A 27,083-nucleotide genomic window follows, 5' to 3' on the forward strand; every position below is an offset into this window, starting at 1 on the left:
TTTGCTAGCTTTCATACGAATGGACTCCCTGCTCTCACTCACACACCCTGCACTGCACTTTAGGCAAACTCAGAAACCTTAGCAGAAACTTGCCGAAAAGCTGTGCCGTGGGGACGCAGAAGCTCAGGGACTGTGCTTTAAATGGTGCTCCTCGGGCTGGGGATTTAGCTTAGTGGTGACGCTGCCTGCCTTGCAAACACAAGGTCCCAAGTTCGATCCTAAGTTCCCTGGTAAACAAAAAAAAAAATTCTCCTGCCTCTTGAGGTGTGTGTGTGTACACACTTGTGCGTGTGTGCACTCTGTGTTGTGCGTGTGTTCACGGCAGGGGGGGCCTCTGCTCGTGTGTGTATGTGCGGTGCACATTTGCGTGTGCTGTACACGCGTGTTCTGACGCACTTTCTCTTTGGGCTTCCTTTCCTTGAAGTCACTCCAAGGCTCTCTTCCTTCTAAATCCCAACCACCTGTGCTTCTGCCTTACATTCAGAGGAAACCAAATTTCTTGTAAATGGCAGCCCGCCCTCCCCTGGTGGCTTGTGCCCACCTGTGCCTGAAGGAGGCGGTGTTACCTAGGGACCAGCGGCCTCAGCCCCTTCCCAGCTCCAGGACTAACTTGCCGGGGCGTGGAGAGGCTGCTGGCCTTGCCGAGGGGCTCATCCTCATCTGTTCAGGTTAGGAGCCAAGAGAAAGGGAAAGGGTGTCTGTCCAGTCCTTGGTTCAGCCATTCTCTGCTGCCTTCCCGCGAGCCCGCCCCGGTGGGTTCTGAGGGACACAAAGGCGCACACCCGCCCCCCGGAAGGGGAAGCTGCTCTGACCTGGTGCTGACCCCACTCTTGGTTCTTCACTTGCAGAACTGGCCCGGGAGCTGCAGTTCAGCGTGGAGGAAATCAACAGGATCCGAGTGGAAAACCCCAACTCCTTGTGGGAGCAGAGCGCGGCCTTGCTGAGCCTCTGGGCTGCCCGGGAAGGCGAAAATGCAAAAAGTCAGTACCTTCCAGCTGAGAGACCCTCTTTCCAGGCGGGCTAAGACCTGAGTGGCGCCAGAGCAGTCCTTCCTTTAAATCTCTTCTGTGGTGTTGGCCTTGGGAGTCTCCACCGCCCTCACCCTCTCTCACACACGCCGCACTTCTGGTCAGCAGTTCCCCCGGAACACATTCCCATGACCGGCAAATCTTAACCTCATCCTCTCTGCCTCCTTGGAATAAGGAGGAAACTGTCCATGCCCTGCAGGGCAATGTGTAGCTGGGATTAGGTCTCTCGTCTTCCAGCTCTTCCTGTTCGATTTCCCAGCCACACAAGTGTTGGCATCTCAGGGCCAAACCCCAGCCTGAGTGGTTCCTGTTGTCCCAAGGGCATTTTCCTGACCTGGAGGAAGGTTGGTCTGGCTCTTTCCAGAGTCTCCTTACCAGAGAGGAAGTCCAGTGTTCACATTCACATCAGAAATCAACTGGCAAGGACCCAGAATTGCGAAAAAACAGCATCCATTCTCATCTGCTTTTGCTTGCAGTATTCTTCTTGCTTTATAAACAAATAAACAAAAACCTACCAGCCTTTCTGTACTTTTAAATTGGCCACTGAGGGACTGGGGATGTAGCTCAGTGTAGAATTCTTGCATGTGCAAGGCCTGGGTTTCATCCCAGCACCACCAAAAAACAAACCAACAAAAAAGACACTGTTATTTTATGGGACAGACCTGTTGTAAATAAGAAAAAATTCTGCATCGGAATTTGATGATGACAGAAGGGTGGTTCCACCTTCAGAAAACCTTTCCCTCCCTGCTCCTGGCCCTACCTGCAGGTCTGCACAGCACTGCCTGGGGCCCTAGAATCACTCACCTCCACCCCTCGAGCACCTCTCCTTCCCTCCCAACAGTGGAAAACCTGTACGCAGCCCTGCGCAACATCGACCGCAGTGAGATCGTGAATATGCTGGAAGGCTCCAGCAGACAGAGCCGCCACCTCAAGCCAGACGGGCGCCAGGCCGAGCGGGACTACTCACTGTCGCCCTCTCAGATGAATGGTGAGTTTCCCTGGGCAGAGGTGAGGCTGGGTGGGGGCCCCTTCCCACAGCGTTCCGTCCCTGAGACCCTCTCTGCCTCAGGTGGGTGGGAGGCTGGGTTGGCCTGTGGTGAGCTCCTCCTCGCAGCAAGGGCAGAGGCGAGACAGGTGTGACACCTGTGTGGGTGTGGCCAGCGCAGAATGGCCCCCACCTGTCACCAGTGCACCTGGGTCCCAGCAGGCCTGCTGTGGTGGGAAGGAGCTGGAGTCCAGGGAGCTACTAGGCAGACTCTTGTCCCTGCGATCTGCGGATGTTCTGTGTCACTTTTCACAAAATGTGGGCCCTCCCTGGGCGTGGATATCTCTGTGTAGAACATTCGATGGTTAGGGACAAGGCCCAGCATCTCATGTGGATTAGCTGGTAGTGTTTTAAAAAGTCCCACTGTGGCCCCTTTTAGAGGCTAAGTGGTCTCCTTTGAGTGCAGTCTGTCTGTCTGTCTCTCTCTCCTTTCTCCCTCTCTTGCCCTCTCCCGCCCCCTGCCCCCCTTTTTCATCCATCTTCCTTACTCTTCCTGCTGTGGCTCAGCATGGCAAGGAGCCCCAGTGTGACAGCCCCAAGGAGGCTGAAGTATCAGCGGCCCAACTAGTGTCCCTGCCTCAGCCTCTCAGTGGCACCGCTGTGGTGGAGCAGAGCCTGGGGCTCCCATGCCCTCCCCTGTGTCACCCTCTGTAGCCCGGGACACAGAGCAGGGACCATTTCATCTTGGCCCTGCACATGGAAGCCAGTCTGGCTTCCGGCCCTTCCTTTCTGCCAACCTCCTGTGTGGCTGAGCCATTGTCTTCAAAATCGGATCCCCAAATCTCTTACAGAATTTGAAAAACACTAACTGTGCAGTTACGCCCTGGAGAGCTGCTGGGCGGCCGGTGTTCCCCACACCCCGCTGCTCCGGCCATGTGCACGCCCCACGGGGCTCCCTCGCTGTTCTCTTCGTGACCTGTGTCCTGAACGTGCCATCCAGTGCCCCCGTACCGGGCTCATCCTCTGCTGGTGTCCTGTGGCCTCTCTTCTGCCTCTGACCTCATCCTGACCTCGTGTCCCCCATCCCCTCTCACTTCCTGTCCCCACTGTCCCCACCGGCCCAGTGTACGAGAGCTGTCCGTCCCCACAGATGCATGTCATGAAGGACCCTGGCCCCCACACGCCTCCTGGACTTCTCTGTGGACATCTGTGTGTGCGCGCGTGTGCATGGCGTGTTGTCTGTGTTGCCTCATCATGACTGCTGACTGTGTGCCACACTCACTGTCCAGGTGCACTGGACAGGGATCCCACCCTGGGACCACAGCCACTTTCCTGGGGACCTGATTGCAACACCGCAGGTACCCGAGTAGGCCAGCTCTTTTCCCCAGAGAGAAAAGATAGCTGAGAAATTTGGCGAACTTCAGGACACCCAAGTGACAAAATATTGGTTCCTCTCTATGGAACATGGGCCTCCCGGTATCCCCTGTGATATTTCAATCAAGTCTTATCTGTGGGCGTTTGGATGTTTGTTCCCTGAGTAGGTGCCTACCGAGATAACAGGCTATTAGAGTCTGAACAGGAACAGTCTCCACGGGACACACAATCCCTGAGGGCCTGGGTCTCCATGTGCTCCGCGCCTGGCGGAAAGGGCTCTGCCACAGTGGCTCAGCTCATTTGGCAAATATTTTCCAGGCATCAACGACCTGCCAGGCACTGTTCTAGGTGGAAGAGGGAAGTTAGATCTCAAGGAGACAACAAAACAAAACAAAACTCCTCCTTCTATCGGGAGAGCCTGTCAGTGGCTCTTAGACAGTAAGTGAGGGAATCGTGCCATGGGCTGGCCGGTCACCATGACGGTGTGGGGAAATTCCAGGGCTGGGGCTTACAGAGCGTGGTGAGGTGGGTGCATCTGAACAAAGATGTGAAGGAGATGAAGGAGCGTTCCAGGTGAGCAGCAGGGCGCTGTGCCTGCTTCCTCACAGAACAGTGAGGGACAGGGAGCCGGGAGACGAAGGCACCAGCCCTAGAACCTGTCACAAGGACGCTGATTTTTGTCCACTGGATGTTGGGTAAAAGAATGATATGATCTAGGTTTCCGAAAGGCTCCTCACCCTGCTAGGCTGGTTTGAGAGGCCACTCCGTGAGTGTGTCTGTCCTTCCTAGCTCCCTTGTGTGGCTGTCACCCCCAGAAGCCCTACCCAGCAGGTTTCCTAGTGGCCTGGGGTTGCTGCCCTTACACACCTTTCTGAGGCCTGAGCAGACATTTGCCAACAGATGCCCAGCTCAGCACCCTCCACTTTCTAAACATCAAAATCGGCTTCTATACCTTTCCCTACCCTCGTCCCCGTCCTGAGATGTGTCCCACATCTGGTCTAGAAGGAAGGGTGCGAGAGGGCTCAAAGGCCAAGGCAGGGGTACACCAACCTCCGGTGCTGTTGCCACTCTGTGCTGGGCAGGTTCCCATGAAGCTTGTCCTGGTGACCGCCAGTTCTGTGCACTGATGGCCAGCACCACTGTCACCTGGCTCCTTCAAACTACACCTCATTTCTCTGCTAGTCTAGGCCTACTTCTGAAGGAATTAGTTGCTTACGTCCTGAGAGTCTGAGGAACCAGCTGGTGTCAGGAAGTTGGGCTCTTCCCTCCCCCTGGCATTCTTCTTACCACACAGTCATACAAAGGGTATTGAGTCAAAAGTCCAATCAGCTTCTCCTGGTAAGAGAGGACTACCCAGGCCTGTGGAAGAGACATCAAGAAAAAACTGCTTATTAGGCCAAAAAAAAAAAAGCGTCCTAAAACTTAAACAAATTTCTCATATGAGAGGGATAAAATGGTTATCTTGAACCATTGTCAGCTCTGTTTGGTCTAATGAATTGTAATAACGTCTACTTGGGAACACAATGTACTTTACTTACATCAATTCTTAATGAACACAGCTAGGAAAGTATGGCTTTCTGAGGCCAGACTACCTGTCCATCCCTTCTGTTTGCTACTGATATTAAGCTAGTAGGATAATTATTTTATGTAGTGAAAGGAGGAGGGATGGCCTGACTATATTCTGCCCCCAGCCTTTCACCTGATTTCCTCAGCCTCTAACCCCAAATGAGAGACCCCTCTACTTAGAGATGGGCTGGTGACCCAAGTGTGACAGGGCTTAATAAGGGTCCTAGAGATAGACACTTCTATCCGAGTGCTAACCAGGCCTGACACTGCTCAGCTTCCTAGATTTGGCACGATTGGCCACACTCAGGATAAAGAAACAGACATTTCAACAGCTCAGCTCAGGGCACTCAGTAGCTCTCATTGTAGTCTGGTCCACCCCAGACCATGAGAGATGTTCCTCATGAGAACACCTTGAGCTACAGAGATCATCCTCCAAGTCAACAGAATGTCCACCAGCACCAGGACTGCAGCTCCTGAGCGCCTCCACCCTGAAGTCACTGAGCAGCTGACATCCTCTAGATACGGAGAAGCAGCAGCCACATTCCCTAAAGGCTGTTACCAGAAGAAGGCTGTGGGGTGGTCACAGCAGGGATTCTGACAGAGGCCGTGCACGTGTTCTCCCACATACTTCCATTTGGGCGAATTCCGTGAGAGTGGATATATAGAAGGCTCAAGGTGGAAAACTTCAAAAGATAACAAAGAAGACCACACACTCACATGGACTCAAGCCTTGCCAGGAGTCCCAGGAGTGACAGATGGTCATCTGCCATATTTGAGTGGCTATTTATATCAAATGCTCCTTCTGGCCAAGACAGGGTAGTAGGGACTAGATATGCCCTCCTGCTTGGAGAAACTAAAAAATGGACAAAATGCATGAACTAGAGCTTCCAAGACATTGGATATCAGGCAGCAAAGGACAGTGGGCCATGAGGCATGGAAAATAAATGAGGTGAGTCTTCTGACTGCCTAGATTTTTGCCTTCACAGAGTTCCTAGGGAAACCCAGGCAAATTGTTGAGAAGTTGCTGAGAGTCCAAGAAGAATAAGAGAGCTAGACTTCCCAAGACACAGGGCCAGAGAGGAGACAGCAGCACAGGCAGAGAATTCTGGAGACCTGTGCAAGTTTCAGCTGATTATTAACCAGATAATTCTAATAGTCAGACAGGGGAGAAAAAGCAATCAATTGAAACTAACCCAGAACTGATTCAAGTGTTAAAAGGAGCAGACAAGGGTAGTAAATCCAGTACTTCACATGTTCAAAAAGTTAAGTAGTGACATGGAAGACATTTTTCAAAAAACTAAGCTGATCTTCCAGAGATGAAATCGTGATGTGTAGGATGAAAAATCTAAGGGATGAGATCAGATATTGCAGCAGAAAAAAGTGGTGAACTTTACAATATAGCACTTGGAATTCTCCAAAAATGAAATAAAGAAAAGAAAAAAATTAGAAAGTATCAGTGAGCTATAGTGCAATTTCAGGAGACCAAGTATATATAAAAAATTAGTTCCCTACAAAGAAGAAGGTAGAAAAAGTATTTGAAGAAATAAAGGCTGAAAGTTTTCCGCCACGAAGATCACAAATGCATCGATCCAACAAATACCACAAATGCCATGCACAGGAAGCAGCTACACTGTGGTGCTTCGTGAGCCAGCCTGCCAAAACCAGGGGTAAAAAGACAACCTGGAAAACGTCAGAGAGAAAAATGTGTTCTGAGCAAGGGAATGAAACTAAGGATGGAGCAGATGTCTTACTGGAAGCAATACAAGCAAGAAGGCCATGGATTTCAAGTAAACCACATCTTTACCAATGACAGAGAACAGTGCTGGAGATGTGGTACCATGCCAGAGTACTCACCTAGTAATGTGTGACACCCTCAGCTCCATCCCCAACAACGGCAAGTATTTTTTAAAAAGATTAAGAGAAAAAACAACATCAACATGAAGACACAATATTTTGAACTGAGTAATTAAAGACAATACATCAAAATTTATGGGATACTATAACAATGATAATTAGGGAGAAATTCAAAGCACAAACTGCCTATATTAAAAAAGAAAACAGTTCTCCGACTAATGATCTCATCTTCCACCTTTAAAAAAAATTGGTGACACATCAAATTAAGCTGAAAGTAAATAGGAGAAAAGAAATAATGAAAATCAGACATGAAGTCAGTAAAATAGAAAGAAAAACCCCAAGACCAAAAACCAAGGCTTTGAAAAGATTGTTAACTGATACATGGGCTGAGGATTGAGCTCAGTGGTTCTGGTGCCTGCTTTGCAAGTGCAAGGACCTGAGTTCAATCCCCAGTACCAAAAAAAAAAAAAAAAAAAAAAAAAAAAAAAATGTGAAGTGAGGACCAGGGTCCAACGCCAAGAAAAAAAAAAAAAAAAAAAAAAAAAAAAAAGAAAAAACAAAACTGATACACCCCCCAGGCAGACTGACCAGAAAAGAAGATAAAATTGATTCATGTTAAGAATACAAGAGAGTATGATATCACTACAGACCCCACGGGTAGGTTGATAAGGGAATATTATGACAATTTTATGCCAAAAAATTTTGAACATACATGAAATTAAGTTTTTTTGAAAGACATAAACTATCAAAGCTTACTTAGGAATAAATAGATTAACTTAGTAGCCTCATATAAATTAAACATTAAATGTATAGTTTAAAGCATTCCCATGAATACAAGTCCAGGCCCATATGGCTTCTTTACTAGTGAATTCTACCAAATATTTGTTGACAAAATAATTAATTTAGAAATTTTAAAATGAGGTATCACTTTCCAACTAACAAGACCAGCATTACCCTAATATTAAAGACATTATAGGAAAAAAGAAATTACATACCAATATTCCTCATAAACATTTATGCCAAAAATCTAAACTAAAATGAACTTGGTCTCATTCCTTGCACTATATGCAAAAATTAACTCAAGATAGATCATAGATTACATGTAAAATCTAATACTGTAAAACTCTAGAAGAAAATGTGAAAAAACCTAGAAATCTTGAATAAGAAAAAGATTTCTTAAATATAACACCAAAAGCATAACCCATAAATTAATAAATTGAACGTCATCAAAATGAAAAACTTCTGCTCTTCAAAACATACTGCTAAGAAATGACAAAACAAGCTACAGACTAGAAGAAGATATCGACAACTGTCATCTGATATAGGATGTATGCATAATATATAAAGAATCTTTACAACTCGATAATAAGAAAACAACCCAATTTTTAGACTGGGTGGAAGATTTAAACACTTAACCCAGAATATATATATACGGCATACAAGAATATAAGAATGTGCTCGACATAATTAGTCATTGGGGAAATACAAATCAAAACCATAAGGAGATACTACCACATACCTATAAGAAAGGCTAAAATTAAAAAGACTGACCATACCAAGTGTTAATGAGAATATGAGAGAATTGGAATTTTTCATGCAGTGCTAGTGGAAATGTAAAATGGTACAACCACTTGGAATAAAAATATACTTTGATCCTTTCTTAAAAAGTTAAACATAGGGCCGGGGATTTAGCTCAGTGGTTTGGTGGCCTGCCTTGCAAGCTCAAGGACCCGAGTTCAATCCCCAGTACCATATAATCCAACCATCCCAGGCCTAGGTATTTACCCAAGAGAGAAGAAAGCATGTGTCCGTGCACACTAGCAACTTTATGTCTAAGAGCCCCAACCTGTCAGCACCCAAACGCCCACCAACACGTAGATACACGAACTCTGCACATCCAACCACCAGGACGAGGCTCAAGACAAACACGAGTCCCTGATGCAGGCACCAGCCTGGATGAAGCCTCAGTGATCATGGTGAGTGAAAGAAGTTGGATGAAATGAGTATGGACCACATGGTTCCACTTACCCGAAAGTCTAGGAAACGCAAGCTAGTATTTCCCAGTTCGCGGTAATTATGCCCTGGATGAACCCCACCGGCCGCAGTACTGCCACTGCGTAGAGCTGCAGACCAATGCACAGTGGCCAGAGCAGGCTAGTGACTGCCTGGGTGCGACCCATTAGGGCTGCGTGGTAGAGGGAGAGCGGAGATTCCAGAGAAGCTTGAGGAAGGCATTTGGGCTGATGGATGTATTTGTCTTCATTGTGGTGGTGGCTTTGTGCACCTTTAGCGCCTCAGTAAAGCTATTTTTAAAACATCAATGGCCAACTCCTGTAAAAAAAAAAGTTTTGTGTAACATTTTTGCACTTGTGTAACCTTAAATTGCTAAACTTAGTTTCTAATTCAAAAAGAAGGAATAATATTACTTCCCTCGGAGGAGTGTTCTGACAATTAAAAATGTGTTGGATATATTTTGCACTAAATAGATGCTCAGTAGATGATGCAGATAGGTTAATCGTAAGAATAGCAGACATGTGACTCCAGCGTTCTAGACAAAGCTGGGAGGCGCCATCACCCTGGTTCCTGGTTTCTTGGGTTAGATCCTCACACTTGGTGACTTGGAGTCGTGGAGTCCAACTGGACCCAGCCCTTTCTCCTCACTCCTCCTAGTCTGGCCAGAAACAGAAGGGGCTTCCTTTAGACTGGACCACTGCACAGCTGACCCCCGGTCACAACCCTAGAATTTTACGTAAATGGAATGAGGACCGTGCTCCCTCTTTGTCTGGCTCCTTTCTCTCAGCATGATTATCGGGGCTTCATTCACGCTGTTGTACACATCCATGGTTTGTGTTTGTCCTGAGCTATGTCCTGCTGAGGGATGTGCCCGAGGGTGTGTATCTGTTTCCCTGCCGAGGAACATTTCAGTGGCTGCCAGTTGAGGGCCAAGACAATAAGCTAGTCCCCCCGATTTGGTGCCTGGAGACCCTGAGGCTCCGGTCTGCTGGGAAAGTTGGACAGAGAAGGCCTGTGGGGCACATGGCTAGTTCCTGGCACGGTGGGCACACCAGTGGATGCTGGCTACAGTGGCCCCTTTCCTAGTGGAGTCATCTGAACTTCCTGCTGTGTCCCCACAAATCCTGAGAGCCCTGTGGTAGTCACCAAGGATGGTGGGTTCCCAGTGAACCATCTCAGTGAAGGGTATAGGTCAAATGTGGTGAGCTGTAGTCGACAGGAAAATGTCATAAAAAGAGGGCAAGGAGAGACAGATCTGTGTTCTGTTGGGTTTGTGTTTGTGATCCCCAACCTCTCAGCACAGTGCCTGGCAGGGAATTGGACATCAGTGAATGTTTTCTGGGTGAGAAGTAGGTGACTGAGGAGGAGATGGTGTTGTCAGAAGTGGGGATGAGGGTGAGCAGGCGCTTTTGAGGCTCAGGGCTGCGAGCCAGGGGATGAGCTGGGGGACAGAGGAGGCCTCCTTGCTAGGGGTGGAGACAACTGGCAGGTCGAAGAGTTTGACACCAGACCGAGGGCCTCTTTAGCCAAGAGAAAGTTCCCTAGAGACTGCAGGGTACCCTGGCCCATTCCAGCAACCGCCTTTGTCTGCTCCCCAGATAAGCTGTGCCAAAGGGAGACCCTTGTCTGGGAGTCTGTTCTCCCAACCAGTCAGCACCTGCTCTGAACAGGAGCCTAGGAGCCCTGCTGCAGCCCTGGCGTCCACTCCACCCACGCTCACATCCCCTCAACCCCACAGTCACCCAGAACACCAGGAAGCCAGTATCACAGCAACCAGAGCATGGGCGGGGACGCACATCCGAGCCAGTCCACAGGGCACAGGCGTGGACGGGCCACTGCGACCACGGGCCTGATCCCAGCAAGTCCCTGCTGACCCAGAGCAGGGAGCTGCAGGCAGGTGTGCCTGGGCTCATGTTGCCCTCTGACCTTGCCCCCATTTTTGAACCCTAGAACCCTCACCTGTGCCACTGTAGATCATTGTTTCTGGAACCAATATGCAACTTGAGGAAAAGTCACTTCCTGCCAAACCCAGAAGCCTGTTTCCCATTTGACCACCGCACTGAGGTCTGTGGCTGTTCAGTGTACCCCATTAGACCCCTCCAGGGCAGCCCGGTTACTGACCCTGGTCCTGGGTGGGCGCTGCACTCTCCCATCAAGGTACATCCCCAACAGGACCCTAAACAATGTGGTAACGTGAAGTTTTGAGCAAAGAAAGAGAACATTTCCTCTTCCTGCCCAGCCATGGAGAAGTGGGGCTTCCCTCTAATCAGGTCGATCGGAGTCCACGTCCTTTGGATAAAGCCTTCTTTATCTGGTGCTCTGAGCTGGAGAAGAAAGAATTCTAATTTCTTTTCTTTGCCATCCAGTGAAGGCACCCCCACCTCTCTGCCCTCCTCCCTGGCTGCCCCTACCCAGCTCAGAGCCTTGTTTCTCTTGCCCCGGTGTCTTGGGCAGCAGCCACAAGGCCTGAGCTTTGGACTTAGAGCTTGGAAAGCCCCTGCCCGAATGTGCATGCATTTCTGTGGCTGTGCGTGTGTGTGTGTGTGTGCGTGTGCGTGTGCGTGTGTGTGTGTGTGCCTGCATGTGAGCATGGGTGACAAAAATCGCTTCTGGAGCATGTTGCCCTCTGTCTGCCCATCCAGGTTACTCCTCGCTGCAGGACGAGCTGCTGTCCCCTGCCTCCCTGCACTACGCGCTTCCCCCTCCACTGCACGGGGACCAGTACTGGAACGAGGTGGCCGTCATAGACGCCATGCCCCTGGCCACCAAGGAGCATGATGCCATGCTGGAGATGTCTGACATGCAGGTGTGGTCTGCGGGCCTCACGCCCTCCCTGGTCACTGCTGAGGACTCCTCTCTGGAGTGCAGCAAGGCTGAGGACTCTGACGCCACACAAGAGTGGAAGTTGGAGGGGGCACCCTCAGAGGAATCACGGGGCCCCGAGCTCGGCTCTCTGGACCTTGTGGAGGACGACACAGTGGATTCAGATGCCACAAATGGCCATGCAGATTTGCTTGGCCAGGAGGAAGGTCAGAGGTCAGAAGAGAAGAGGCAGGAGGACTGTGCAAGTGCAGGACAGGACTCAGAGAATGAAGTGTCTCTTGTTGCAGGCCAGCAGAGGGTGCGAGCTCGAACCACAGTCTCGCCCTCCGTGAGTCGGTTGCTGGAGAGGAACCAGGACAGGTAAGGGCTGGTCCTCGGTAGCAGAGCTCCCTCATGCCTTCCTGGGCTCCTAGGAAAGAGTGTCCTGCTGTGAGCGCAGAGGAGATGCTGAGAGGCTGCTGTTCAAAGGGTGTGGCGCCAGCTTGCCGCTGAAGCTACCATGCATGTGTGAGAATGGAGCTGCAGTCCGCCAGCTCCTTGGGTGTGGCCAGCAGGAGAGGTGCCGAGTGGTATGGATAAAGGACAGCACACAGGTCCGGAGGTTTGGGGAGGCCACGGCTCATGGCACTGCTATAGCAGTGTTGTGGGCTCCTCTGTGTTTTTCTCCTTAGCACTTCTGAGAGAGAGAGGCTGGTGGTTTTGGGCAGGAAAGAGCCTTTGTCAGTTAAGCACCGTTGTCCTCTTTCCCAGCTGCCTGGCTGGGAAAGCAGGCCCTGTGCCTGATGGGAATCAGAGCTGGCAGTCCAAGAGCGAGGCCCACTGCCCCCTGCAGACCCTGGACTCTGTGAGCTCGCCCTGTTCTAATAGCAGCTCCACCCGGTCCCCGGCACTGTATTGAGTGAAGCCTGGGCTTAGCAGTGAGATGGTCCCTTGCAGTGGCAAAGAAAGAGACCAATGTGAGCTGGATATCACTTAGGCCTCCCCAGGCGGGCACAGGACTTGGAGGACAGAGGCCCTTCCTCCATATTGTTTTGCTTGGTAGGCAGGATATGGTTCATGTACCCCCAGAACTGTAACCACGAACAGAGTGGAGCACAGAGTAGGTCAGGCGAAGCTTTCCTCATTTCCTCTTCCTGTCCTTGATGCTCCTCAGGCCCAGGTCTTCCCCAGGGGCTATTCAGTGTGGACCACAGTAGGATAAGTCATTTAAAAGATGGCGTCTGAGCCAGGCGGGCCTGCTAGCACGTGCTTGGAATCCCAGCACTCTGGGAGCCTGAGACAGGAGGATCACCAGTTCAAGCCTAGACTAGTGAGATCCTATCTCAGAATTTAGAAAGGTAAGGAGTAACTCAGTGCAAAGGCCCTGGATGCAATGCCCCATACCACCAAGAGAGAGACAGAGACAGAGGGAGAGGGAGAGGGAGATCTGTTTGTATCCTTTGATCAGTGGGGACAGTTGGACAGACAGAGGCTGCAAAGGCTCCAAGTAGAACATTGGTAGGCCTATGGGTGCCACCTTCTGTGACTGCAACAGCCCAGCCCTTCCTCCACCACAAATTTAGCAAATGCTTGCTGTGTGCAGCCACTACAGCCTTAAAACCACAGGGTCACTGACAGCCAGAAGGCCTGAATTCTAGGCATAGTTGTGTCGCTTCCTGGCTCCATGAGCTTAGACAGCCAACCAGTGTGGACAGGTAAATTTCTGTCACTAAACAACATTCACTGAGCAACTGCTATGTATCAGGCACCTCCAAAAAACTGTCTGGATGATAGAAGGTGTCAGGGAGAAAATCAGACGAAAGTCTCTGACCACAAGAAGCACATGCTGTAGATAAGCTTAATGATATAAAAATAAAATCTGAAGCACAGTTGGCCCAAGAATTTCCTATCTACAGATTCATCCAGCCGTGGAGCCAAAATATTGTGTTACGTAAAGAATCTATACCAAACATGAACAGACTTTTTTCCTATTTCCTAAATAATACAGTATTGCAACTACTTACCTAACATTTACATTATGTCTGTTATTACAAGTCATCTAAGTTTTGTCTAAAGTATAAAAGGTGTTGTGCACAGGTTAAAGGCAAATATAACACCATTTTCCAAATTGTGATCAAAATACATAAAAATGTTTACATTTTTAGGGCCGGGGATTTAGCTCAGTGTTTCCGCCACCTGCCTCGCAAGCGCAAGGTCCCGAGTTTGATCCCCAGTACCAAAAAAAAAGGAAAAGAAAGAAAAATGTTTCCTTTTTAAAAATGTATTACAATTAAAGACACACTGTCCCTCACCCCCCAGCAGTCTCCTTTCCTTTGAACACTTACCCTGTCACTCTTGCGCTCTCTGAAGCAGTTGCGAAGGCCCCTTCTCTGAGTGTCTTTATGCAGTGTGATCGAACTGCAGTGGATACTGCTGCCAAGGCCCACCCAGTGGAAAGATGGCCTCTTGCAAACATCCCAGTGCCTCCATCTGCCCCGTTCACCAGATCCACCCCAGGGAGGCTTCTGGCTCTTTCCCCAGGTTAAAATGACCAAGGAAGGTTAAAGGTTTGGAATCAGTACAGGACACCCACGTGGTCACAACATTGCAACTAAAGACACTCACAAAAGAGGACTCCAGAGTTTCCAGAAGAGAAAGTGGCAAGAATGAATGGCTAACTGTATTTGAATCTAGGGGAGTACTTTGGGGGAGATGGACAGTGACGTCTTTTACTGTGGTAAATTTTTAAAATGTAAACAGTCGCCACTATTTTCTATCACACCTCATCTGTAAGGGACTTGCACACCCACGCATTTTGGCATCCATGTGGGCCCTGAAGCCAATCCCCTTGGATACCCAGGGGATCCTGGGTAATGACAAGTGCTCAGAGGAAACAAAACAAAGGAGACGGTAGAAGACAGGGATGTGAGGGTGTGGGCGACTCACAGAGGGCGGCAGTGCAGGCCTGAGCGAAACCCAAGGAGGTGAAGGGGAGGGGCCCAGCTAGTGACATGGTGAAAGAGGGTAGCCTGGCCCAGCCCGCACCAGGCAGAGGTGAGCAGGCAGGTGAGGCCGGGGAGCTCACAGGGTCGGGTAGGTCAGGCCTCGTGGTCCCAAAAGGAGGATGGCATTTCCTGAGCAGGTTCTGAGCAGAGAAACAACAGGATCTGGCAACTGCTATGCAAAGAGCCTGGCATGGCCAGGTGGAGGCAGGGCTGGCTGCTGCTGGCATAGACCAGGAGGCAGTGCAGGTGGGAAGGGCTGAGTACAGAAACCAGAAAGATTTGCTGACAGATACGATGCAGAGTGTGAGGGAGCACGGGCACAAGGAGGGTGCCAGGGCCCTGGAAGGGGGGCTGTCTGGAAAAGCCGAGCCAGAAGTGACCAGGTGCCCTTTCTGTCTCCCTGGCCGTGTGACCCCATCCTGCACTCAGACCACAAGACTGGGATTCAGAAGGCTCCATTGCCTCCTACTTGCAAGACGCAGCCAGAGGCTCCTGGCCAGAGGAGGCCACGCAAGGCCCACGCTCATTCCAGATGACAGCGTCCACCACCCAAGGGTCAGAGCACGACAGGGCATTGATGTCTGCAGGCGAACACAGGTGGACAGCACAGCCTGAGCCCCAGAGCCCCCAGGCCAGCAGGGAAGGGGGGATGCGGGCAGCCAGGAGCACCTTCCTGCAGGTGGGACAGGTGAGAAACCATGCAGCGCCGCCCACTTTCCAGTGCGGTGCGGGGTGTGTGTATGTGGTTGGGCCAGAGCTGAGTGTATTTCCTGTCTTTCAAAATGGCAGTGGTGACTTCACTTCTGTCAGTAAGCTTGTGAAGTCTGGTCGCCTTTCTGCTTCCTTGACTCTACTAAGGGAAGGAGAGGCTCACACAGCCGCTGCTACCATCCGTCCCCACTTCCCCCGCAGCGAGGTGGCTGTGGTGAATGGTCTGTGTGGGCTCTGAGTTACTCTGAGCGACCCCAAAGCCATGGCTTTCATCTTTCTGTCCACTGAATTTCAGGAAGGGCTTAGAGCTGGGATAGCTGGGCACCAGGTGATTCTGGCCCCTCATCTTCTGCATCTGTGCTGGTAGCCAGGGAAGGTGCACAGATGACCGAACTCGGCACGCTTTCGAACTGGGCCTAAGGGTTGCGAGGTGGTGGACAGAGCCAGCCTCCTTCATCCTCCTAAGCTGCCCTGGCCTCCCACCTGCCCTCCCCGCCACTCCTGGACTCCATCCTCCTCTGCTTCCTCTACTCCTACAAGCCAACCTCCTCATTCCCAGGTTCACAGCCCCCACTCTTAACCAAGCAGTCTCCTCCGGGCCTCCCTTCCCGCACAGTGCCCCAAAGCAAAGCCCAGACCTTCGTCCGCGTGAGCCGTCACATCTGCAGTGCTGTCTGTGTCCGCACACTGAGGGACAGGGTCACTGTGTTCTCCGACTTTGCTGGTTCCTTTCTCTTCTTCCGCGGTGCCCCTTCCTCAACAGGAGCTACTTCCTCCACCTCTCCCCTTCTCCTTTTTCTTTCTTTCCTTCTCTCCTGGCCTCCCTCTGTGAACCTCCACCCTGGCACAGCACTCTGAGGACTTCAGGACCAGCTCGGCTCTCCAGCCAGCAGTTCTGAGCTCTCAGGCATGCTGTAGGGTTTTATTTAGAAAGCTTCCCTGTCAAGTACGTGCACCTGGACGTGACAAGCACTCTGGTCCTTTTAACCACAGAGCACCCGCTGCATCTAGGCTCTTTCTTGGTTCCTCGTGCTGCCTCTTGCAGGAACAGGTGTGCGCCCCAGAGCACAGGTGACCGTAATCACAGGTCTGTTCCCAATTGTGGGGGAAAGGAGGAGCCAGGAGTGCTTTTTACTGCTACCGCTCTGCAGGCAGCCCTTGGAGAGAGGATGACTGGGGAGCAGAGACAGAAAGCAGGACAGCCCAGGGTACCCCAGAACTGGGCTTCTCAATTGCCTTCCCACCTCCCTGAATTATAAGTGGGGAAACTGAGGCCTGGTGGCTTTCTCCTTGTTTCTAGCTCCACATTGTGGCTAGGGTGAATATATACAGGGCCGCCTCCATGCCTGAAAACAGAGACCCCGTGGTCCTCTGGTCTGGGGACACTTGGAGGAATGGGCTGGAAGTTGTCAGGAGTCATCTGACAGGACCCAGACGAAGATAAAGAGGCTGTCACAAAGCTCCCATGTGTTAGTGTTTCCACTGATTCTCTGAAAACTGACAGAGAGATGCAGAGATGCCAGGCCATGGGGGGGCCTGGAGGTGGGCCGGGAAGGATAACAACCCAGGTCATTCCGCTGGAGACCCAGGTTGAAATAGTTGAAGGTGGGCTCTTTTGTTTTGGCTGTTTTGGGGGCACAGGGGACGGAACCTAGGCCCTCGTGTGCTCGGCAAGCACTCACTGCTGAGCCGCCCTCTCAGCCTGGCTTCTCGCCCATGATGGTGCCTTTGAGTGTGCTATTGGCTTTTCTCTCCCTGGCCCATCTAGTAGGAGTGCGGCTGCGCTGGGCACGGCAGGACTTGGAACGTGGCTCACTCGCTTTCCCTTCCACTGGGCGAGTAGCTCTTTGCTGATCTCAGTGAGACACAGGAGAATGAGGGAAGACATGTGGCAGGGTGGCCGTGGGATTGGACCACATTCCTGTGGGGACCACACACAGTGCCTAAGAGTGGATTTGCACTGTTACCTGTAGAGGTAGTATTAGGACACACTCTTGAAAAGGGGTAGGTGGAGCACCTCACCTCTCTTTTACAGGTAGGGAAAGTGAGTTGTGGGGCCAAAATGCTGTATTGGGATCTGTGTTCTTCCCGCTACTCGGGAACAGCCTGACTCCCAAGGTGAAGTCCTTCCCACCGCCACTGCTGGGGCCGCAGGGTGGACCCCAGTGAAATACTCCTGGCTCCTTCTCAGGGGGTACTGCAGCCTGGGAGGGAAGAGCCTTTAAGGACAGGCCCTGAACAGGCACACAGGGCCTGGGGAGTCGCTATGCCCATAAAGGAAGGGCCAAGAGCCTGTGGAAGAGGAGAGGCAGCCAGCCTCAGTCGGTGCTGTACAGCAGAGCCTGGCCCTGCTCCTCAGGCGGGGCCTGAGCAATCACTCGCCCTCAGGGCTATTTTTACAACGCACCCTTCAGTCTCCGGGGTACTTCCCAGTCCCAGGCCTCTTGTGAGACGATATCATTCTGATCACTGCACTAAGGAGATGCAGGAGTTAATCACATTCTCAGAATTCTTATTTTCTAGAGTCCCTGGCTCAGGAGCTTGGCAGAACAGGAATAGACTGGTTGGCAAGGCCAATGGACCAGCCCCTGCCACTCCACGGTGACTTTGACATGTGCCTCCAGCCATGGACGTAGCACCTGCCAGCACCCTTCTAGCCCAGTTGGACAGCCCCTGCAGCTGGTCTGGGAACTTAAATCATAGATGCCTGATGTCACTGAGCGTGAGGGCAGAGCCTGGGGCTGCGCGGCAGGAGGGGCACTCAGGCCAGGCTGCTCAGCTGGGAGACAGCCGGAGACAGAGCAGGCCAGAGAGACAGAGTCAGACACAATGAAAGGGGCTGTGGGGGGACTCGGGGGTGGCCGCGGACAATGAGCTGGGTCCCTGTGGCGGCCCACCCCTGGCCACGCCAGTCCCAGGAGGGCCAGGCCGGCGAGCGGAGGTGAGGATGTGGACGTTCATCACCCAGGTCCTGGTCACCCTGGTGCTGCTGGGCTTTTTCCTGGTCAGCTGTCAGAATGTGATGCACATCGTCAAGGGCTCCCTGTGCTTCGTGCTGAAGCACATCCACCAGGAGCTCGACAAGGAGCTCGGGGAGGGTGAGGGCTGCAGTGACGAGGAGGAGACCGTCTCTACCAGGGTGGTCCGGCGGAGGGTCTTCCTGAAGGTAACCGCCAGGGTGGGGCCCCAGGGTGCCATGGGGTGGGGGGCACTGGAGCCAGGGGCTGCATTGAAAAAGAAGGATCAAGAGGGCCTTCAAGGGTCAGGCCTGGCACCAGGCCCCAGAGCTGTGCACAGCGCCTGCATGGGACCCTGGGGCCGATACAGGGTGATGGCTGAGAAAGCCCGGCTGTGGAACGCAGGAGGCCTGCTCATGTCCTGTTTGTGCCACCAACCGGCTGTGGGATGGTGGGAAGGTCACGCTCGGGACAGCTGTCTGTAGTGGGCTTCTGAGCCATCAAGCTGTAAACTTGCAGCCCTAGTGCCTCCTCTTGGGGCCTTTAGGAAGCTCACATTCTCACTAGGGGCCTTGTAAGGGTCAAGTCTCCAGCTGCTGAGAGCCTGGGCATCCTGTCTGCAGCCTGTGTAGCACTGCCCACACTCTGGGAGCCCCTGAGCGGCCACTTCAGTGTCAACACTGAGCTGCCATTTCCTGCCCCCCCGGGGGGGCTTCCTCGGATGAGGCTATGGCTATGGCTACACGGCTCTTTCATTTCCTGCTCCTCCTCCACTTACCTACCTTGGATTTTATTTCTCTTTTTCCAATACCAGGGCAATGAGCTTCAGAATATTCCAGGGGAGCAGGTGACAGAGGAACAATTCACAGATGAGCAAGGCAACTTTGTCACCAAGAAGGTGGGTGTTGAGAGCCCTCTGAGCTGGAAACAGGCAGGCAGGGCTGGACACTAGACGGGAGTGGGACTCGACTCGAAGCAGCGTCTCATGGTGGCCCTAACAGGTGGGAACTCTGTGGTCCTCCCCTCCATGGCTGTGCAGGGACAGTGCAAGTGCTAGAACACTGGCCTTCGGGACATGGTGGTCCTCATGGCTACCTCGTCTGACCCAACCTGAATGCTTTTGTCCCCTATTCCAGAGGACCAGCCCCCAGGAACCATCCCAAACCTAGTTCTGTGGTGCCTGGCCCTGAGAATAGCTACTGGGAGAACAGTGTGCCCATCCCCAGCCTCCCAGGGCTGCCCCCGCTAAGAAAGACGCGGGCCCTCTGCAAACTCAGAGCTTGTGTGAACGCGGCAGAGTGATTTTGCCTGGCAGGGGTCAGCCCCATGCTTACTGGAGCCAGCAGGGTGAGCAGAGGGAGGGCTTCGCATGCATGTCCACAGAGATGGCTTGCACTGGCAGAGGAGCGAGACCCTCATGTCCTCCTCTCCCCTTCTGCGTGGGCAAGGGCTGTATCTGTGTTTTCACCTCCTGCTTCTGAGCACATGGCAAGTGTAAAGGGTGTTTGAGTGTTCGGGTGAGTGAAGGCGTGCTGGGTGGGTAAAATGAATTCCTGCAGATGAAAAGGAAACGCCCCTGCCTGCGGGCATGGGTGACAGCACCTGTCCAGACCCAGGGGCAGAGGGAAATGCTGTGGGCTTCAGATAACATCATTCACGCCCAGACCTTGGTCAGGAAGTAAAATGTACCGAGAACCCTCCACAGAGTCCAGCCCGCCCCCTGACCTGTTCCCACAGACTGAGGGCGGCAAGACCCAGGCCCTCTCCCGGCCCCTCAGGAAGGCGCTGTTCCTCCCTCTCTCACTCCTGGGAGTGTGCTCTTGCTCTTCTCTGCCGTGGCGGCTTGACCATCCCCTTGCCCCTTCCTTCTCTTTTCCAGATCATCCGCAAAGTTGTTCGGCAGATAGACTCATCTGGTGCCGACGACACCCAGGAACACGAGGAGGTGATTGTTGGGAGTCCCCTGGAGGACACTAGTGTGCTGGAAACCGACCCCGATTTCATTACAAAACTTGACAAGGTATTGAGGGGGCTGTGGACCCTGGAGGCCCACTCTTCCAATGGACCCAGAGCACTCACTTGTGGCCTTGTGGCCAGCTCAGTCTGCACCTAGTCTCCTCTGTCACCTTCCTGCTTGGGGACAGTATTCTGCCAGCTCAGTACTGTTCATTTTCCTTCATTTCCCTACTTTTCTCTTATCTCTCTGTGTGGTCTGTCCCGCTTTCTGTCCTACTGCTGTCTGCAGGTGGAGGTGAGAGGGAGTGGCCTACAGCCGGACCCGATAGAGGGCAGAAAGGGGGCTCAGATAGTGAAGCGGGCCAGCCTGAAGCGGGGCAAACAATGATCTCAAGCCTCTCTTCTTGGAGCAGCCTCTCAGGAGGTAAAGGTGGCTTTTTCCTCCTTTCTGCGTGGATGAGCCCTCGGTGACAGTTGCATGGCTGCCCCAGTGCCCAACTCCCAGGGCGCTCAGCTCCCATTGCCAGCGTCATGCAGGTGACCACCCTGATGGTGTGGCCAGAGGCCCAGCTTCCTTCTGCCCCTGTAGCACCTGCCTAAGCCCTCAGCATCCTGGTCAAGAAAACAGAGGCGAGCCCGTCTCCTACACCCATTTCTCAGGGAGTATGAGAGTGTATTTTGGTTTGGTTCAGTTTGGTTTGGGTTTTGTGGTGCTGGTGTAGAGCCGGGGCCTCACACGTGGTAGGCAAATGCTCTGCCCCTGAGCTGAGAATTTAGCCCTGTACAGCTTTGAAACAAACAATGCTTTGATGAGTGAAAAGTACTCCAACAGTCTAAGTAGTCATGGAAACCAAGCAGTATGGCTGTAGAGGTTGGAGGCCAGGCCACTAAGTGCATAGCAGAGTCCACACGGGCTGTGACGTTTCAGGATGGGCTCCAAGGCTTGGAGCTGGGCTGTCCTTTGAATTCGGCCCCAACTGAATGCTGACCAGCCCGGCCCAAGGCTTCCATGTTCCCTCGTGTTCTGTCCCTATTGCTTTCAAGGCAGGGTCTATGTCGACGGGCCCGGGGCCAGGTGGCATCCTGTGGAACATCAGGAAGGTCACTAGGGTTGGTTGGGGCTGGGTGCCAGCACCTGGCAAGTGTAAGCCTGGGCTGAAGGACTGGGGGAGGGGGTCATGGGTGCAGTGAGGGTCTCTATCAGGCAGCACAGTGCTGGGGGCTTTGGCCAGCTCTGATCCCAGCCTCCCTGAGGGATTCTGTCCTGAGCTGCCCGAGGCCCTTCACTGCCCCACTCGGGGCAGCACAGTACAGGATGCATTGGGTTGGGGGTCTATTTCCTAACACCACTGTGACCCCGCACAGTACAGAGCGGTTGGTGCTGTCTCGGAGGTCTGGCTCTGGGGCTGAGCAGCAAGAGGCACTGGCTTTCTGCATTCTGCAAAAAGCAGGACCTGCTGCCTCCCACACAACCAGAAGTGCTGACTTGGTGCTTCTCAACATATCTCAGCGCTTGAGCAAAAAAAAAGAGTACTGGCGGGTCCAGTCGGAGGATAAAATTAGACCTGACTCCTCAGCAGCTTAAGCAGGTCACAGCATTAACCCCTGCACAGCCAGGGGCCCTGCCACCACCACTCACGTAGAAGGCTGTCATTAGCAGCTTTCTGGTCCTGGAAATAACCCAGAGGGGCAAAGAATTGCAAGGAGGAGAGTTGAAGGATGAGTGCTCTTCTGCCTAATTTTCTTGTAGTCGCAGCAGCTTTAAATCCGAGCTCCAGTTTCGCTGTGGTGCTACCAGTGTCCCTGATAGGCAGCCCAGCAGCTCGGCTAGGGGGAAGGAGGGCTCATAATTTATTTCTAATTTGCTGTAGATAATCTGCAGAGGTCAAAAGCTCCAGAGGTAACTGGGGACCAGGCCGCAGGAGTGTGGGTGTCAGGAACACGGACAGGCTGGCTCCAGGACAGCACTGGGCCCTCCGCCAGTAAAAGACAAAAGGACACACGTGGCGGGGGCTGCGCTGAGGGCACAGCGGCCCTGCCTAGCTAAGGACCTCTGGGGTGGCCTAAAATGCTGAGCCCTCCCCTCAAGAGCGAAGGCTACGGAGAGGACAGCAAAGGGGCTGCAGGCTCTTAGGTCTATTTCCTGCCGCCACCTTGCAAGCAAGTGTAGTCGATCCTCATCCGCAGCTCTGCCCACTTCCTCAAGGTTGTAACCCAAAGCCAGTGCCCACCACACTTTTGTGTCGCTCACAGACGCGCACCCAGCAGCAAAAGCTTCGTGTCAGCCAGGGTGGGTGTTCCCAGCTGAGGCCAACCAAGGCAGCCCTGTGCTGCATCCGCCCTCACACGGCACATGTGTCCTGCTGCGGTCTCCCTTGTGTGACGCTTTGTGCACGTCTGTCTGTCCCCGGTGATCTCGCCATCTAAAACCATCTCCACGGTAGTGAGGAAGGGCGGTCCAGTGGTTTGTTTTTTTTTTTTTTGGTACCGGGGATTGAACTCCAGTCCTTGTGCTTGCGAGGCAGGCACCGGAACCACTGAGCCAAATCCCTGGCCCTGTCCAGTGTTTCTGAGAGCAACAAGAGGCTGCAGTGTGCCTTCCAGAGAGCACACGTGTGCTCCCGGTGGATGTTACTGTGCTGCTGGTGCTGAGGGTGTTACTCAAGCAGCCAGTGTGTCAACACGGCATCTTTAAACGGAAGCACACATGAAGGGTTATGTATCCACGGGTAACAAAAATGCTATGAACAGAGGCTAATAGGAGCCCGGGCTTGCACTTCCCATAGGGATCCAGTCTGTGCACACTCTGGGGAGCATGACTGCTGTGGAGTATGAAGCCAGCTGTATTTGTTTCAGACAGCAGGGACTCAGAGTCAAGATTCAGTGGCTGGCTCCTTCTATTTCCGGGTTACGCAACCTTAAACAAGTCATCTGATATCCCAGAGTGTCAGACTGCTCAAGGAAGGAGGAGACAGTCCCTTCCTGTGTGTTACACTGCAAGATAAACGCTTACAGGGATGGAGCTCGGTGGCAGAGTTCAGACTTGGCACAGATGAGGCCCTGGATTCAATCACTAGCATCAGAAAAATAAAAGTGTATGAGTAACTGAGACCTGCTATAAAGAGAAAATAAGAGCATCCATGGTCTTAGTCGGTGGGGGCTTTTATCTTCTGTGGTACTCGGGGCAAATCAGTTGACCTTCCCAGCCTCAGGTCTGTTATGCACAAAGTAGCAATAATGCCAATCCTTTCCTTGCAAGGTGGCTATCGGGATCGATGAGTTTATGTTTGTGAGAGGGCTTCCACATCCCTTGGAGACAGCCCTCAGAGAGTCTTGTTGAAATGGGCTCCTAGGCAGGAACCCAAGAGCAGAGGGCTCTTGTATGTGAGATCCTGAGAAAACAGTGTGGATTTCTGGTCTCTGCCCCAGTCTTGCCAGTTAAAATTCTCAAACTCAAGATGCGGCATTGATCTGCTCAGGCATTTTCCATGCATACTGAAAGTTAAGTTACTAGGACTTGTTTTGATTCTTCTTCCCAAATCTCCTGGAAGCCAGTGGCACAGCTGTAGGCTTCACGTGCAAAGGGGACTAGAATGAACGCAGGCTTGCAGCTCAGGTAGGGGCAGGATGTGTCGTCCTGGCAAGGCCCGCTTCAGGGAGGCTTTGGCACTTGAGGCCTGACAGATGAGGGTACTGTCTGAAGGGCACATTTGACAGGCAGGGGTCTGCTGTGGAGTCAAGGTGGTTCTGGTTTGGAGCAGATTGCGGAGGTCGTAGGTTCTGCTCTGTGCCAGTGTTCGTGCATGGTGTCACTAGGGCAGTGCGGGGCAGGGGCGCTGCAGAACCGGGTACCAACAGCCTGGGCCGGCAGTCTTCATCCTTGAAGGAACTTCTGGAAAGCTGCGGACGGAAAAGGCCACTGTCTTTTTTGTTTTCCTATTTTTTTTAAGGGGCACTTTCCTTTCAGTGTGGCTGCAAGACTTGATTAGCTCTGACAATAGGATGTTTTGATAAATCTGAGATGGAACAGTAGTCTGCATGGGGGATGGGGAGCAAGGTGCTCTTGTCCACCCTTCACTCAGCCCCCGAGAGGACATGAGTAGAGGGGAGACAGCGCAGGCGCGGGGCCACCACAGCGAGTCCAGGGGAGACCCTGGCTGGCGCATCGCGGAGGGGAAGGGCGGCTTTCTGAGATTTGAAACGTGAGCCCTTTCTCAGATTAGGCCCAGGCCCAGCTGTAGGAGGGGCATGGGTCGCAGCACTCCACCTGCACCTAGTTCTGCTCCTCCTAAGTCCCTCTACCCTGACAAAATGGGCACTTGTACCACAACAGCCTCTAAGACTTGAACTTTCTCCTCTACTTAACAGTGGGTCTTTCCAAGGCTCCGGTTCCAGACAGTCTTCTACTCAAGAGGCTAGCACTGGTGTATGTGTTCATTTCCCGGGCCCTAGAGCCTAGCCAGGGAAACAGTACCGACGCTAAAAGGGAAAGAGAACAATAACAGTTCAGAGAGAGTTTCCGCAGTCCTAAACACATCACAGATCTCTTAGGTCTTCCAGACATCACAGTGGCCTGATGAGGGAGGTCCTACCACTGCCCTCATTTCGTAGCAGAGAAAACCAAGTCATGGAGCGGGTGAGCAGCTTGATCAGGATAGGGCAGCAAGTAATTGGCAGGAGCAGAATCTGAACTTGGGCATTCTGGCTTCAGAGTCCCCGCTCGTCACACACTGTGAGGGCTCAACAAAAAGGTGGTGGCAGGCAGGGACAGCTGAGAGGAAGGGACATGTCCCGAGGGGCAGGCAGGAGTGCAGCAGAGAGGACAGTGGGTAACAAACAGCCTTAAGCCTGGCAGGAAAGGTGCCTAGTTTCAGGGAGAGCACCCGCCCCTCCCTGGAGCTATCTAATCACACGCTCCTTGGCCACACCTAGCCTGGCCCGAGTCAGAGCCTCCTGTGGGGACAGGTCTGCCTCTGAATGCTTTGCTGCCTTTCTGTCACTTACTATCCCACTCAGGAGGCTAAGTCCTCTTCCAATCTCCCTAGGTCCCTGCAGACAGAATCTCGAGAAGCTGGTCTTGAAAACATGGCGTTTTCATGCCCGCGTGGCAGATGAGGCTTGTGGGGATAGGAGACAGCCTTGCTGGGGATCCACCATGCTCTGGGGAGAATTCACCCATCTTTCCAGAGAAGCTGTCTTCCCAGGCCCTGACTATGGAAGCCAGTCACACGTGCTCTAATGGGGGCCCCCAGGACAGGCACAGAGCAGACCTGAGTCCTTGGCAGCCAGGCCAGCCCGAGAGTGTGAAGGCCACACTGCCCGGCCTGTCCTCTTTCTCGGTGAGGTCTGGGTTCATGGAGGGCTCTTTCCTACATGCCTCCTTTGGGGGCAGCATACAGCCCTCTCCCTAACCCTACTCAGGTTTCCCTGGAGGCCTAAGTGGGAGGCAGTGCTGGGCAGTGGCCTCGGTGCAGGGAGCAGGGACAGATGGACAGGTGTCCATGGGGTCAGCATCTCATCTGCAGCAGGGCAGCCTTCCATGTTCCCCTGCTTGCTGACCTGCCCGAGCCAGCACCAACCACATTTGGGGTTTTTGCCGGTAGTTGCACCTTTAGGTCCTAAGTGACCCTTTCTTTGTGTGCCTCAGGATCACACCTCAACACCCAACCCCTGACTCCACACAGTCTGCCACGCACACAGGAGGAGCGCTGGACTGGAGGCGACGGGCTGCCCATGCCCCGCTAGGCTCTGGCACGAGCTCTGTGAGGGACCCCTTTCGTCTCCTGCCGCATGACACTGGCTGTAGACTCTGCATGACCTACAGTCCGCAATCCTGCCCTAGCGACCCCGGATCTGTCAGCAAGGGGAGGGGAGAGGGGAGAGAAGGGACAATCAGCGCAAGAGAGAGCACATGAGAGGGAGCGCGAATGCAAAGGGCTCTTTTGTGGCTGGGGATGGTTTGGGGTTTTTTAAAAAAATTATTTTGATTTTTGACTTCGTACAGGGTACTATTTTTCAACTTCATCTGTAAGAAATCTATGTGGGCTTCCTGGAAAGAAGGAAAAGCTAGGCATGAAATCAGTTTAGCACCTTGATGTCCGTGGCCATCAGCTCTCTCGGACCACACTCACCTCCACCCCCTCTGCCCAGGGGCAGCCCCAGAGCCTACAGACCTCTGGGATGGGAATTGTCCAGTGTGCAGCCTACAGGCTGATTTCACTGTGGCCTCTGAAGCCGTGTACACTTCCCCGTGGACAAACTGGGATTTTTCTACTCTCCCCCTGCTGCCAGTTTCAGTATTAATTATCTTCTAATGGAAAATCATCACCCTGAGCTTGAGTTGGGGTACCTTGTGTTAGGCACTTAGGAGTCAGAGGCGGGACCCCAGTCTTAGCTGAGGGCTCAGAGTAGCTAGGGCCCCATGCAGAAGGTCTCAGCGGGAGAAGGGCCAGTGGCCGCCGAGACCGCACCAGCATGGCCATAAAGAAGAGGTTTTCTATATCTGCAAGCACTTCTATCGTAGTCCGTGTTCCAAGTATAAACTGTACAGTAATCAGCCTTGTGTATATGAAAAACAATAAATACTATGCAAACCACTAGAAACACTTAGCAGTACGTGCGAAGCACTTAACAACAGCTCAGCTCCCAAGACTTCTCCAGCCTGCGGGGAAGGAGCTACAGGCTGTCTTTCAGTGAAAGCAGGAGGGTAGGGCTAGGGAATGTAGCCGCCCGTTCCCAGCCGCCGGGCCACCGAGGTCTCCCGGAGCCAACTTGGTGCTCAAGCGCAGGCAGCCGGCGGGCTAGGCAGGGGTGCGGTCCGGCGGAGGGGCCG

The 27,083-nt window shown here is 52.7% G+C and overlaps 1 protein-coding gene across 10 annotated transcripts in view; it reads left to right on the forward strand.

Moving 5' to 3' along the window:
• Positions 1-27,077, forward strand: part of Ank1 (ankyrin 1) — a 199,635-nt gene extending 172,558 nt beyond the window's left edge. Inside the window, exons 36-45 of one of the 10 annotated variants that reach the window (XM_033765349.1) lie at positions 849-980; positions 1,870-2,016; positions 3,303-3,371; positions 3,706-3,825; positions 11,463-12,003; positions 15,057-15,315; positions 19,110-19,193; positions 20,175-20,315; positions 20,541-20,675; positions 25,899-27,077. In XM_033765349.1, the coding sequence (XP_033621240.1) occupies positions 849-980; positions 1,870-2,016; positions 3,303-3,371; positions 3,706-3,825; positions 11,463-12,003; positions 15,057-15,315; positions 19,110-19,193; positions 20,175-20,315; positions 20,541-20,639 (1,592 nt within the window). In that variant the 3' untranslated portion in view covers positions 20,640-20,675; positions 25,899-27,077. The other 9 variants (XM_010617122.3, XM_010617125.3, XM_010617121.1 and 6 more) reach the window with 9 other exon arrangements.
• Positions 27,078-27,083: the final 6 nt, after the last annotated feature.

The sequence above is a fragment of the Fukomys damarensis genome, unplaced genomic scaffold (assembly GCF_012274545.1).
Source record: "Fukomys damarensis isolate Sample0158 unplaced genomic scaffold, DMR_v1.0_HiC HiC_scaffold_18, whole genome shotgun sequence".
NCBI lineage: Eukaryota > Metazoa > Chordata > Mammalia > Rodentia > Bathyergidae > Fukomys > Fukomys damarensis.